Source organism: Aquila chrysaetos, chromosome 4 (genome assembly GCF_900496995.4).
Source record: "Aquila chrysaetos chrysaetos chromosome 4, bAquChr1.4, whole genome shotgun sequence".
Taxonomy (NCBI): domain Eukaryota; kingdom Metazoa; phylum Chordata; class Aves; order Accipitriformes; family Accipitridae; genus Aquila; species Aquila chrysaetos.
Window position 1 is genome coordinate 30,016,174 of NC_044007.1, and position 15,603 is coordinate 30,031,776.

Sequence of the window (15,603 nt, forward strand, 5' to 3'; positions counted from 1 at the left end):
TGAATACATGCTTTGTGCTGCAATACTGACAAAGATAAATGCCAGAATTCATTGAAATGAAAGGCAGATAGAGGAGGTGGAACACACACTGTATAGCTGCTTCATTGCTGAGGCATGGGACAACATGCCTCAGGAAGAAATACTGGTTTATTTTGCTAAACTCACTGACAATATGAACATTCTTTAACTCTGATTACTCAGCAACTGAACACCTGCAAGCAGATCCAGGAGACTCCTTCTTCAAAGTACAGTAAAAATAATACATAATTCTTTTCATTTTGTAGTAGAAATGCGTAACCATAGCTGGTTGTATACTGGGGGTCATACCAGGAATTCACAGTTCAGTTATGAATTTACACCTGACTGAAAGATGGCCACAGCTGGTGGGAAACTTGTTTCGAAACTGTAGGAATAAGCTTTTAATTTTCTAGTGAGTGCTCTTGTGAAGTGTGGGAAGCTGCGAGAGTTTCAGTGTCTGTCAAAACCTAATAGGTGGTAATTCATTTCAATCAATTTCCTGCCCTGCTGAAATGAATATATACATTATATACATGGAAGTAGTCAAGGATTTAGTGCACCACAATGATTAGGGTAATTTTTACTTTTTTTAATTCATCAGTGCCCAGAGGCTTTTTTCTCTGTTTAGATGAGGCAGCAGGATTAGAGTCCACATAATATATCCTTAGTTTGTTACCAAGGTAATCAATACTAAGCTACACTATTCATCAAAGACAGAAAGGCAATGGAACAAAACTACGTATGCTTTAATCTTGAAGAGATAATCAAAAGTGTAAAGCATATTTGCAATAAGGTTGCTGGTTTTGTGTAGTAATAGTTTGAAGACAGAATGGAATCAGAGCAAACGCATGAGGGAATAATACAAATTTCGGACTGCATTTTCCTTTCTGCCAACATAGAAAGCATGGGTTTGCTGTTGGAACCAAAACTACTCTGTCAGTAGTTGATATACTTCTGCCTATTCTGCCTTTCAAAAGCAGCAGAGGAAACATGCAAATGCAAATAAAGCAAAGTGCACTCAGTGTCTGACTTTCTGGGCAATTAAGATATTATTTCACTTTAACAAGTCTAATTTGTATGCTTAAAAAGTATAAATCAATCAGGAAATTTCAGAATTATCTAACTCTTCAGCTAACTGATCCATGTGCTTCTTGCAAGAAACCAAAATTCATATCCAAGTTAGTGATATTCAAGATCAGACATGAATGTGTGAATTTTGGGAAGATGTAAGAGAATGTTTGTGTCCAGGCAAGAAATAAACACTTTTTTTTGTACCTGAGAACAGAGGACAAATGATACTGTTCTGATGTCTCATATTTTTGAGGATCTGTTTGATTGGATACAGAGAAACCAGGATGAGATATTAAACTAAACTCTAACATCTAAAAAGGTGATTACTAGAGTGTCTGTCCACCCTTGCATTACAAGCATATGTATCAAAGAAAAGAGTAGCAAGGTTTTCTAGTAAGTCGTTACTTTTAATCACCACTCAGCATTAGAAATAAAACCCAAAATCAATTTTTTATGTAAGTCAATTTATTGGTTCTCTGAAGACACAAAAGCTGTTATTTCAAGTGCAGGCAACTAATCTTGTTTTATTGCCCCAGTAACAAGAGATTACAACATCACAGTCAATGGCTTTTAAGTAGAAAGGCTCGAACTCTTGTCTCAGTTATTTGTGTTGAAATTTTCTCAACACCAAGACCAACTGCATATGGATATGAGAAGAAATTTTACATGTAAGACATAGTACAGTAGAAAAAAATGTTGCTTATGAACTTTCTGTAGAAACATTTTTATGTGTTGAGATGTACAGATTCAGGAGTTTAAAGAAGATCTAAGAGACTCTTAAAATCAATACTGTTCCAAGTACTGCACTGGTAATATCAAAAACTGATCTTCTGATAAGATTAAGCCAATGCCAAAACATTTGTAAACAGGATTCAATCAATACTTTGGTTTCTGCTGACATGAACTTGGTTTTTAAAATGAAACTGCTTTATACTAAGCAAAATACACTTCTAATAAACTGAAATATTAATTCTCAATGGGAATTCAGCAATTCTTCAAACGTTTCTAAATGAATCCAAAGATCAAACTCTGCCCTCATTTCATTCCTGAATTCTCACTGAATTGTTCTGGTAATAACAGCAGAATTTGTCCAATGTTGCCTATTCGTGACTTCCCTGTTGTAACACCATTTTTCTAGTAACGGTGAAGAGTGAAACAGTGAAGGAGAACTGGGAGATGCCTATTCTAGCCATTTGTAACCCTGCTTTTTTCAGACTTTGACATACTCCTTATAAATGTTGCTGTGAACATGTCTGTGGCAACATCTCCAGAAGAATGCCCTCTGCCACCTACTGAGTTAGAGGAATACAGAGAATCCAGAAGCTTCATTTACAGGAGGCTTTACGCACCACCTTTGAGCACCCAATCTCCTGTATGTACAATACTGAATAATCACCTTGATGGTGAATATAACGTAACAGATCTTTACTCACATAGTCTGCATGTGGGTTCAACCTAGATGGTACTTGTGTTATGCTGTTTAAGAAGCATGCTGAAATGATAAAGTTTACATGATGAAGGACAGGGGAAGATGATTTAGAATTTCCTGTCTGCCAGTGATTCCTTGCTCGGATCATATGTGTGAGCTGATGTGTCTCCCCAGAAAGTAACAGAGCTAAACAGACTCCACTTAAGAGTCTCTTGATTACATAAAGTTACAATAAATAAACACTTAGGTGACTTAACCTGGATTTTTCAGTAGTGGGGAAGACAAATGACGCTTATGAGTCATCTACAAAGACCTTCTCCTTATGCAACAAAATCCCTAATAGGTGAAATCATTAATATGCAGACTAAGATGTCAAAAATAAAAAAACAGGCAGAGCATCAAAACTAAAAATCCATCATCCTGGGAGGTAACAGAGCAAGAGAAGGCACTTCCCCCTCAGCAATACTAAAGCTGCTATACTAAATACAAGGCAACACGACACCAGCAGCATTCTACGGCTGGATGGGTGAAGTAACAGCAGCAGTTAAAGAAGAAAAGATCAATAGGCAGCAGCAGGACATGGCAAAGACAGCAAATGCTGAAATGACAGCAAGGTATCTTTTCTTCTTCAAACACAGAAGCTGAGTATGCCTGAGTCTTGGATAACAAACTATGAACAAGAGAGGGAAGGAAAAATCTGGTATGTTAAAGACAAACTTATTCTTTGGATGTTCGCAGTGGAGGTGGGATATCTGAGGAAGATCACTACTAGGGATGCTGTAGGAGTAGCCATTTTACGTCCTGTTCATGTACTATTGACCCACTGTTATTTCTGCTTTCCTGAACTACTGGTTCATTTTTCTGCCTTTACTACATTACCTTTGAAGTTCATTTTAAATATTGAAACTGAGCCCATTTTTCTTCCAAGACCACATGGCAGGGGAGTGACTGTATCACAAATGCTGAGGCATTTGTGGTCAAGAATCATTTATATCTCACATTTCCTTATTAAGGTTAGTATTTGCATACAGTATTTTTTCTGCTTTCAAAATCAGATTCAGTTTTACCACTCAGAATTTCAAGCTGAGAAACACAGATCTGGATCCAGAGGAAAAGCAGTAGACAGCAAAAGCTAGCTACACTTTGGGATGCAGGGATTTTCTCACTCGGGTTCAGCAGAGTGAGACTTGAGACTTCATTTGAACGAGGCTCTCACTATCCTGCCCTTCACAGGCTGAAGTGGGCGCCAGTTATCAACCAGTGGCTTCACAGGTTCGTTCTCACCAGTCTTGGAAAGGGTACGGAGCTTCGCCATCTGCAAGAAAGAAAAATTAAAGTGTCCCTGTGAATTCACCTGGAAGCAGTGTGGAGCTTGATGCCTAGAACAAACTCTTGAGGTAGAAAAGGAATTTTCTTATATAATGACAAGCATACTGGTAGAGATTATTGGTAGAGATCACTGCAGCCCAACAGCTAGCGCTGTTTCTGTGGATCTTTACACTCTTCATCCACAGAACAATGCATCATCTGACCCTTGCCTGGAATTCTTTTAGGATTTTCCCTGACCCACACTCACAATGTGGAAAAAGAGTAGGGGCCTCCTCTGACCCTGCTGGAGCCAGACTGCAGTCAAATCTGAAAATATGGCTATCCATGAAGGAGGATGCACATCTAAGCCTATGCAAGGTAGTCTCATAGAAAAAGCTGGTCTGCAGAAGTTTGTGTTTTGTTCTGTAAGGCAGAGAAATGTATGCCAACTGGATTATTAAGTTCAATCATGAATTCAACACTTAGCCGTTGTTCTCCAAAGTAATTTAAATTCAGTATTGCTTTGTTAATTGTTACGTTTTCATCAGAATGCAAAATAAATCTGTTCTGAAAACTGCCAAATCAGTAAAAAGGCTATACCCTGACTTGTACTGCTGAAGCAGAAAATAGTATAAACAACCAAAAGTTTTAACGCAAGAACTAAAAAGAAGGTAACCTTACCCAGACTGGCGCTCTGTTCTTTTTCCTGTGTAAATGCACATTTGAGCTATATGAATACAATTAGTACATTAATTTGTATTAACATTCAGGTTTTCAGGTTCTAGCTAGTTTGATCCTTCTCACTGACAGATTTTAAGAAGTCAAGGTCTCAAGCAATTTCTTAAACTGGGAAACCAGCTAAATGTTAGTCTCACTTGCCACTTAATGCTGAAGCACAGAGAATGAACTGAGGCTGCTGTGGTGGCTGAATTTTGTGGCTTAGGGTCACTTCTGCCTACGCAGGTTTTCGGGATCCCAAGAACACTCCTGCTGAAGCTATTCCAGGAGGTCTCTAGAAAGACAGCCTGATTCTCAAGGTCAGTTTTACAGTCCATTTCAACAGTCCATTCTGCAGGCAATTTCTCACAGTTCTCAGCTAAAGCTTTCCTTATCAAAAAATGCAAGGTAACATAGAGCTTGCAAATCATCACACTGACATACTGTGACACTTGCGAACTGGTAAAGGAGCAGCAGAACTAGCTGGAGTTTACCTGGTCTGAGCTGACTTCAATCGGCTCCCTCAAGAGAATCCAAGTGATACACTCCTCACATGGGGGTGTAGTGAACGAACCATGGTAGGTCCAGTAGTCCCGAGATTTGGGGAAAAGAATTGAAGGATCAAAGTGCTGAAAAGGAGCCTCTTTCCCCTTAGAGAAACAAAAAATAATTCTCTGCAGTAACTCTAGGGACATGCATCTTAAAAGACATCAGTATCTATGTTATTACAAAGGAAGTAATTAAATATCGAGATTCATGCAAGAGCTCAATCTCCTTTTCTTTCTGTCAAGCATCTGCCCCACAATTAATAATAACTGACATTTTGATTCCATTAATAAATGAAAAGAAATTACAAACTGAATTGTGTGGAACCAAAGCAAATTCATTGTTACATTTTTCTATTCTGGGATTATCAAAATTTTGTTTTATTGTGGGTCACTTGGGATAAAAGTTAAAGAGTGTGGCACTGGACGTACTGGTACCCTTTTTATCCAATAGAACACTGGCCAGGCATTTATCGCATATTTGTTACAGTCTTCTCCTCTATCTGAAGGAATTTAAATCTGCATCTGTCTCCTCCCAAAATTGTGCTCTAACTACATTGTCATGGTGACACTCTCAATCTTTTTTTTAGCACTATTACACTTAATGTAAAAAATCAAAATATTTCCTGGAAGAGTACTGGATCCTGAATGTCTCACAACTAAAGGTGATTATGACCAGACAAGGGAGAACAGAAGACACCAGGCAACATTTCCTGAGATGTTTTTCTTTTCCACTGAATAGGATACTCAAGAGAGTATCTCCACAGGACTGTGATGTTCCCTCAAGGCAACGAGAACTAAACAAGAAATTTCAGTTCTCTACTGGTATTTAGGATGGGGTTCTGGAAAGAAAAATCTATTATTCCTCATTCCTTCTCCTATCACGTAGAATCTTCCTTACATTGGAACACAGTATTACTCTACAAAGTGCAATGGGAGGAGCTGAAATCTTTGCAACACATCTTGCACAAAATATGGGTAGAAGGAATAACATCAAGACTCCAAATATATCTTCCTGACAAAATTACTCTGTAAGTTCAATATGAGTTTGCAAATGACTTCACAAACAAAATTGTGCTTTTTTAGTAAATACAGTACAGTGCCCAAGAAACTCCTCTGCCTGTAATGCATCACAGCAATTGAAACTGCATGTGCTATAAATACACCGGTGATACCATCCATTATTCTTTCCTGAAAAATAAGTAATCTTGGTAAAATGTGTGCGATGACAAGAAAGAAAATAAGTGTAAGAGATAAAATACAAGATGTGGTTCTTTGCATAGGCACCTATCTTTCCCTGCTTTTCTTCAACTGTTGCTTTTTCCAGAACCATTACAGAGAGTATCTGTATGTAGGAAATCAGACTTCTATTTTTTTGTTGTTAGAAGTCTTAAAATCTCCAGTTAGGCAGTCTCAGATAGAATGTAATGGAGTGGATATCACTGCCATCTTGTCAACATTGTATGACACAGTGTTTCATAGGGTGATTGATCAACTTTTTATTAACTGTGGCAAAGTTGTTCTGCATGTAAATGTCCAAAAAATGATATAGGGATTATGAGAGAAAGCTGAATCTGTATGAAGACAGATATCATTGACACAGCAGGGGGAGCAAAGGGCAGGGTGAAAAAAATGACCTTCTGTTCCCTCAGCAGAAAGAACTGAATTGTATCTGAAGACTAAGAAAAGGTTGAAAAAATGAAACTAATATGACTCTGAGTGAGGGGAGAACATACTTCAGGCTCAGACCCATACATCAATGGCAGTACATACATACATAACTTAAATGCAAGAAATTCTGCTGAATTTGGAAGAAAATGCTTACAAAGTTTGTAAAATTCAGTCCTGGTGATCTGGTGGTATGTTCAAAGTCAAACAAAACAGGGACTTTTCTTTTAGCATCATTAGAATCATAAAGCTTATAATGAAGTAGAATTGCTGAAGTATACCTAGAGATTAGGTCTATGTTAAATAATAATGTTAAATAACAATAGATGCAGTATCACAATTCTCTGCAAAGAACTCCCTTATGCAGTTCTATCTATGCAATAGGTATGGACTTTGGTCCTTAGATCATTAATTAAACTGGAATACAGTTTAGAATAGGTTTGCAATGCTATTTGTGCTGGTATCATGGGAAGACAGAACCTAGGACTGGTGCAGAAACTGTGCCATGTAATTCCTTTCATAAATGAATTCAGTTCCATCTTAAAACTAATAAAGTTTTTTAATCTCCCTTACACCGACTGGGAGCTTGCTCCATCATTCCTACTAGTTTCTTCTCATTTCAGGCTAAATAAATCTCTGACTCAATTTTATGCATTTGTTTTGGCCACTGCTGTCCTCAAATTCAAAAAGCTTTTCATTTCTTCTTGATATTTGCACACTAGCATATTTTTACAGAGCAGTATCAATAAGACTATCAATTGTGCACACAAGCATTGATACAAAATCCTCTACAAGAAGAATACTTACAGAAGTCAAGGGTTATATGTTTACTTAAGTAAAAGAAAATGTCCTGCTCCACAGTCCAATGTATCACCTCTGGTGCTACTGTTAGATATCAGAATGATGCCAAAAAGTGAATCTGAACTTCTGATTTCTGCTGCTGCTGCTTTTCAACTACAGTATATCACAAAAAATGTTTTGATACCTTGGTCTTTATGTTATCAATTTCTTCAAGAATTCTCTTCATCTCTGGTTTGGGAGTTTTTCCAACCTGTAATGCAAAGCACAAGTACTGTATTTTTTCATAACGTTCCACACTATTTTAAAGAAATTCAGTACATCCCATCTGTCAAGTTAGGCAGTAGTACTTTCAGAGCATCCAGTATAGACTGACACAAAATTACGTGTGTTAAAAGAACATCTGGAATAGCAGACTCAAGTAACTGGCTTCGCAATTCAAAAATGCACTGCAGGACTCTACAAGGCATCTCCCACTGTATGAGGAAAAAGCTGCGTGCTCAGACAGTATCATCTACACCCTCCAGGGCCTAGCTCTTGGCTCCTGGTTTGAAAGCAACCCACAATCGCTGTGAGACATATCAGCACTTGGCGAAGTGTTGATAGTCTGAAGAGGTGGAGTTCCTGCAGACACTTCAAACATTCTGCAGCACATGTGCAGTCAGATCAGACTTGATGTAAGACACATGAGGAGATTCATGTTATGACCTCCTCAAGCTATGGGGTCACTTTATATGTTCATGACGTTCAGCACCTCCAAAAGCTTTGACACGGCTCTGCATCCCAGAAGAGTAAAGAAAGTATGCATAAGACATGCTGTTACTGCCATGTCTTGTTCCAAAATAGCTTAAATTAAATTCTTCAGGAGATAATTCCATCTCTCTTTCAGCAATATCCAAAACCATGACAAACCCAGAGGAAAACAATGGCTCCTATGCCGAAGAGCAAGAAGGAAACAGCGAAAGAAGGCCAGAGAAGATATACTGATACTACTTACTTTTCTAGACCCTTTAGCTGACCTTAGCATGGTTAATAGGAACATAAAGTTGTGTTTTACAAGATAAAGCTTTAGCCTACAATAGACCAAAAGAAATGACAAAGGAAGAATAATTGAAGGACATAGTTATAGGGGAGAATCTGGACAGGTGCTGACCTTCAGTTTAAACTAACCACAAGGAAAAAGGTCAGGCTGGCTCACAGTATAACAGAATTAAAATGACATTGGATCTAGCCTGTCCAGGGACACTGTGGCAAAATTAATTACATCCACTTACTACTGCTTGTACAAATGCAGCTTACTAAGTGATAAAACAGTAAAAGGAGAGCTATTCTCTGACATTCTGTTCAAGCTGAAATGCCCACCTGCAGGTAAAATGACAGCCACATAGCTGAAGTCTGCATAATTTATCACTATTAGATGTCTGCCTGTTAGTGTTTCTCAGTGTCCTAGACCACATGCAGATTTGATACTAGGATTGCTTTCTTTCTGTTAAGTTTTTAAAAAAACCAATTGGAAAATATTGGTACACTATTATTTTTTTATAAAGCTGCTGTATTTCAAGGTTAAAATGTTCAGTGAACTTCTTTTACCATCAATTCTTTCTCCTTGGAGCAGGTTCATTGAACTCCTTTTGATTCCCAGCTTATGTGGGGATCAGCAAGAGACCCAGGGAATCAGTCAACATAACCTTGCTGACAGGCAGATACAATACCTGCTAGCAGACAAAGGGCAGGAGGAAACACTCTTCCTATGCAGACTGTCCTCACTCAGTACACACCACAGTAAAGAGCTGGTCAGCTACCAGGGACAAAATTAGCAAGTGTCCCAGGCTCGAAGCTGTGTGTCTCTTTTTCAATACCACCCATGATATGTGCCACTGGTGTCACGAATGGTGTCAGAAGTCGGCTCTGAAGGGGTTAGTGCATGGAATCTGGAGGGCCCAAGGACATATGTGACTTCAGTCTGTGCATCGCTTTGAATGTTTTCCTGTAAAATGATACAGTGCAGGGAAAAACGATGGGAACTTTTTTCCCTGGCACTAGAGAAAGATGAAAAATACAGAAAATTATAAAGACTGAATATTTGCCACTTACTTTCAGAAAAATGCCCACAACAGCCACACCATCAGGTTGTTTCAAAGCTCCAGCAAAATTACCATGTTTTGGATTCCAGTGCACCATATGTAACTAAAAAATCAATGAAACCTCAATTATAAATGCAAGAAATTGCCAACAGCACAATCTTACAAGCTTTTACATTAAGAAAAGTTTCCAGTACATAGGTAAGTAAAGGAATGGACTATAGAAAACTATACATAAGTATTTCCTATTCCTGCTCCCATGCTTCCATATGCTCACACTTTCTATAAAGCATCACTTTCCATTTAATTGAAGCATAGAAGAAAATGGAGTTTACCACACAATACATTTAAAAATTAATAAGACAATTCAACTATAAACAGTTTAACTCAAGCACGTGACATGGACACATGCAGTGCATAAATCACCTACTGACATGCACTTCATCTCAAATAGATTTCTAGATCTTCACGTTATGTAGGTAACAGCTCAAGGATTTACACTGTGTTGTATGTAGCACCTATGGTACTGTTTTGTATCTCATGCCACTCTCAGCACATTGTACTGGAAAGGAGTGGAGATAGTAACCTGACATTTCTTTCTCATTTCTACTTTCAACAATGCTGTATTTTTCAGGATATATTTCAAGTTTTTTACATCTCCTTCCAGAAAATCTCTGGCTCCTGTATGTAGCTCCCGATGCTGCAACCAGCAGTGTGGAATCTCAAAATAAGTAGCGTCTGGAACATAGCACCATACAAAAAAAAAAAAAGGAGTCTGGTGCATATTTTGAATGCAGATTTTTTTTTTTTTTTAAGCACAGTAACAATTATCTAAAATAACACCAAAATAATTAACACTGAATATGAATTAATGTATTGCTCTCTGTTTCTTTACTCTTGAGGATAAAGACATCATTGCTAAGGATAAAGGTGGAGCAGCAATATACTTTTCGTTGCATTCTAGCAAAATTTCATACATTCCAGGCTTTCTTCTCCTGTCAATAAATATCTGAGTACTGCAGACAAAAGCAAAGTAAAAAGTCTGTGCTTGAACTAACCAAGAAATAACTTGAGGAAGCAGAATATGTCTGTTTAGTTGGCCACAGAAAGTAGAACACTAACACAGTTCAGCTGTGGCTAAGGAATCCGAAAAAAACCCCAAACTATCACCCACAGTCATCTCTGCAATGTTTGCGCCCACTGACCCTGCAAAATATCTGCCCAGATTTTCTCCTATGATAGGTGGGCAGAGCCCCTGTAAGCTCTGCACCTTGACGGTATAGGTGGAAGGCAGGAAAACACTACTGCAGGCTTTTTGTGGGCATAAGCATGTATTTTGAGCCTATTCTCAAACAGATGGAGGAAGGAAGTAACTTTTGCTAGTAATTCACTAGCATCAATGGCAAATTCACTTACATTTATTACCTGAAGATGTCGTCAGGGCCTAGAGCAGCCATTAATTTTAGCAAATTTGGAAAATAGTGCAGTAGTTTACATTAGAAAAACCCTCCCAACATCTCTTTACCACAGTTCCCAAAAATAAACAGAGATTTTAAAGCACAGATGTTCAGAAACTAGAAGATAATCTTTACCACTCTGAATCAGTTTTAAGGTGGATCTAATTTTAAATGTCAGTTTATCAAATGTGCTTTTAGCGAGTTCTTTTATTCATTAGTAATGCTTTCTGAAACTAACTTAGTAATTCAAGCTGTACCAGAAATGGCTAAAAGTCAAAAAACATCAGCAGAAAACAGATCCTCCTATTTGGAAATAACAGATCACTTTGTCTCAAATATTTTTAAAACATTCTAAAATACCAGCAAAAACTCTTGCTTGAAGAAGTGAATACCATGTTAGTATATCCTTGCAAAGATACATTTGTTGGCAGATGCAACTTAGCCTACTGCAGGCTGATGAATATTCACAAGTTTCACAGATTTTAGAGAAAAAAACATAGATAAATACTTGCAAAAGGGAGAATGGTTAATCTGTTCAGATGCACAAACAGTCAAATCCCAGTGAGTACGGAATACTACTATTAAAAATAGGTCCTACCTCTGCTGCATATTTCACTCCATCTATAACATGCTCAGAGCCGTGGTCATCAGAGGAACCCCAATGCAAGTGAAGCTGACGCAGCCTGTAGGCTCCCGTGAGCGGCCCACCTCTCAGCACTGCAATTGATAATCTACATCAACACTAGCCTACAAAATACTGACATACAAATTTACTGAACAGGGACCTGTACTTTATCAGTGTGGATTACCTCTTGTAAATCCAGCTGACTGAAGTGGGGGTCACAACACCAGTTTACAAGATTGGGGCTGAATTCTGTTATCACTCAGGAATAGTCCTGTTTGACGTGAAAACTGTGGAAGCTGCTGTGAACCAAGCACAGAATCAAATCCCAGAAGCCTAACAAGCCACTTTTCTCTTGGCAAGTGGACACACTATAGCTCCTGATGCGGAGACAGAAGGAAGGTATTCACAGCTGATTCTTGTCAAGAAAATGGTCTGTTGTGAAATGGTTGGGGATAGGACTCTGAAATTAACCCAAAGGTGCTTCGAAGTGTACCTCTAGCCCGTGACTGGCATACCTTTTACAGTTCAGACAACTAACCAGTGGTTACAGCATAGTTTGCTGCTTCTAAAAAAAAGAATCTATCTCTTGAAAGTGCAGGAAGAGAAAAGAGTTTAGGTCAAATGAGTTAGAAAAGTGTTCTTGAGCAAGCAAAAGCTATAGTCCACATTTAACATTGCCACTGATGAAACAATTTAAGAAGCTATTATTTCTGATGTTCTGATGTTAGCCAAATAATGCTGGCCATGCGTCAGTCTGACAGTTTACATCAGTTCTGACTTTCAAAACATCACACCTGCTCTTTCAGTTTGGGGATTCTTTTGAACAGGGACTCCTCAGAGGATAAACTCTCAAATACATTTTTCATTCATTACGTAAGGCAGGAATGAGACGTGTTTCCTTACACAGAAAGGTGATAATGCAGGTCACAACTGCAGTGCCAGAAGACCTCGTTTAAATAGCATTCAAGTTTGAACTTCTACCAATAGCTTTGAAGTTCAAAGTTAACATTGAAATAATATTTAAATCCTCTTGTGCCCAATGGTCTCAAATTAATTCTTGATATCATATGTGTTGGAATACCTACACAGAGCAAGAGGTTTAACTTTGCAGTTTCTCTTTTTAGTTGGCAGGTGTCACAGCCATTGGGGGGGGGCCAGAAACAAAGCACTGTGTTGAGTTTTAGGCATGCAGTTCCCCTTATTTTTTGAGTTTGTTCACACATAAATAAATTTTCATAACTAAATCAATACAGTATTGAGTAAGCCTTCTGCAGAAGCCTTTAATGGAAACTAAGTCACATAATAAAAATAGTTATTGTTGTTGTTAGTATTAGTATTATTATTATTCTTTCACTTTTCAGTGTAGGATAAATACGGCATAGACTCTAAGGCCCAAATCCTCACAAGTATTTGCTTGCCATTTCACACTGGAATTAATGGGAGGCAGGAACTTTCAGGAGCTTAATTTATGTGATCTACCTACACTTACAAGCTAAATCGGTATCAGAGTTGGAAACTCATTTAGCAGTTGTTTCTTACAAGTGGTCCTTTCCATAGCTCAGATACTGTAAAGCACTTGGAAACAGCACTTCATAATGGTATGCAGATCTCTCTAGCATAAAAATAAATCTTTTTAACATTCAAAATTTTCCATGTGATTAGATCAAAAAAAGGCTATCTTCAAGCTAGATTTCTTTTTCCAGTTAAAATCGGATCTGTGACTACTACTTATTCTCAGCTGCTGCCACCACAGAAGACAACAAACGAAGGTAAAGTTTATGAAATGCTGTCTTGTGTGGTTTTTCAGAGCTGTCAAACATTGCATATGATTCCAGTCAGACACATCCCTATGAAAAGCTTGAGCTCTACTGTCCAGCAGCCTGAAGAAAGTTAGTAATAGCAGCAGGGAGTGAATGTACACCCTGGGTGTCCAGAGGGACAACACTGTAGATGATGGGGAGGGGAGAGGCAGGGAGAAAAGGGAGGGAAGGTGATTCAGAGGAAGGGCTGCACCAAGGGCTGCACTCTGCTTGGCCAAATCAGGGTCTTTATCAATACAGTTCCCTGGGCAGACACGTTCTTGAGCAGCCTCTGTCTAAACATTTCAGCCTTTAGGAAGCTGCAAAGACAGAGCAGAACCACCATGTGAAAACGTTCATAATCAATTTACTTCCCATGCTTTGAGTCATGGCATTGATTTTATGCAGTGCTTGCAGAAGAGCATTCCATGTTATAACAGAAGTGCAATTTCTGGTTTGTCTGAGGCCACTGTGTAGAAACTGTGGTAATAAATACTAAAGCACCATACAAATACGTAACAAAGAGATTGTCCCTATCCTAAATAGCTTAGATACTGCCTGCGAGATGTGGAACAGTAACAGGTAGCTGTAATGGTAAACAAAGCAGTCCAAGAAAACAATGAGCTCATCAAGATAAACGACATAGTGATCTTTCAATGTACTGCAGATATATTTCATTAATTATATAGCTTACGAAGAACAAAATCCCAATACAAATGCCATCAAAGCAGATGCAGAAAAATACAATGGAAAGTAACTGTTTTCCATTAATTAGATTGCTTTCCTTCTTGATAAAGGACTGATCAATATTGCATGCTCTTGAGATGTCTTTGCATTATACGGTATTGTGAATTTATTATTCATTTTGACTGTTGCTGTCCGTCTGCATTCAGAGCTACGCACTTATACAGCTCTGGAATCAAGTTTTGAACAATTTAACTTAGAGATTAGAGACTGCTCTCTCCCAATTAAATAACAAAGCCATTTCATAGATTTCCAGAAGCTATGAAATGTTATTTTCATAAATGCTATTTCCATAGCTTTTTCAGGCTGTGGAGGCTCTTAAGACTTCCCACACAAACAGAAGAAATCAAGATCACAGTCAGTAGAAACACAATGGGTTTTGTGTCTACAAAGTGCCTCAGAGTGCGCACTAAAACCCCCTGGATGACACTCCCTCCCCTTGCACAAAAACTGAGGATGTGGTTTCCATGTTGAAGGAGGTGACTTGGGGAGGAGAAGTCCACCTTCCAGCTGAGTCTGTATTTCACGGGTGCCCCTGCAGCTACAGCCTCCCTGTCCCACCAGTTTATGGTGGACCTAAACATGGCCGAATCCACCAGAACAAGCACCGGGAGCACCTTTTTTATGTACCCAATGACTTTTCTCTGCCAGCCTCCATAGGCTGGGTACCACGGGATGCCTTTCGATTCCCAGCGCTTTGCAAACCTCGATTCCTAACAACCCCCGAAAGCCGAACCAAAACCCGACCTGATCGATCGAACATGTCGTCGAAGACGACTCGGCAGGTGCGCCCGTTGTTCAGGATGGTTTTCGCTGCCCCGGGATCGTAACTGGCGTGCCAAGGGCCGAGAGAATTGTCATGCCGCACGTCTTTGCTGTTGATCTCAATGGGCGACTGCTTGTCTCCCTTGGCCATGGGGTAGTTTTCATGCCAGTGGTCGGGTCCTGGGGGAGGGAAGGCAAGGAAATGTCACCCCGGCTCAGACCCGGCCCGCCCGGCGGCCCCGCACCCCCCCCTCACCGTTGTCGCTGTCGTAGCCCCACACGGACTGGGCCATGGTGCCGCTGCCCGCGCCCCGTCCCTCGCCCTCCGCTGCGGCTCCGCCGGCGCGGTGCCCTCCTCCCTCCCTCCCTCCGTCCCTTCCCTCCTTCCCGCCCGCCCCGGGGGACTTTTTATAGACCGCCGCGGCTTCGCGCCGTCCCCTGAGGGGTGGGCAGGGGGAGGGCGGCGGCGGGAGGCTGCGAGGCGGGCAGGAGTGAGGGGCGGCGGGCAGCGGCGGGGCGGGCAGAGCCGTTTCCTCCACCCCTGGAAGAGGCAGAGGGATGCCGGCGGGACCCGGCGG

General features: G+C 39.8%; 1 protein-coding gene across 1 annotated transcript; it reads right to left on the reverse strand.

Moving 5' to 3' along the window:
* Positions 1-1,284: 1,284 nt before the first annotated feature.
* On the reverse strand, positions 1,285-15,387 carry LOC115340096 (carbonic anhydrase 3-like). The gene is made up of 7 exons (XM_030010990.2): positions 15,282-15,387; positions 15,008-15,205; positions 11,691-11,809; positions 9,649-9,741; positions 7,742-7,807; positions 5,038-5,193; positions 1,285-3,833 (listed from the first exon to the last, which is right to left on the reverse strand). The coding sequence occupies exons 1-7, from the start codon at positions 15,316-15,318 to the stop codon at positions 3,714-3,716; spliced, it is 789 nt and encodes a 262-aa protein (XP_029866850.1). The 5' UTR covers positions 15,319-15,387; the 3' UTR covers positions 1,285-3,713.
* Positions 15,388-15,603: the final 216 nt, after the last annotated feature.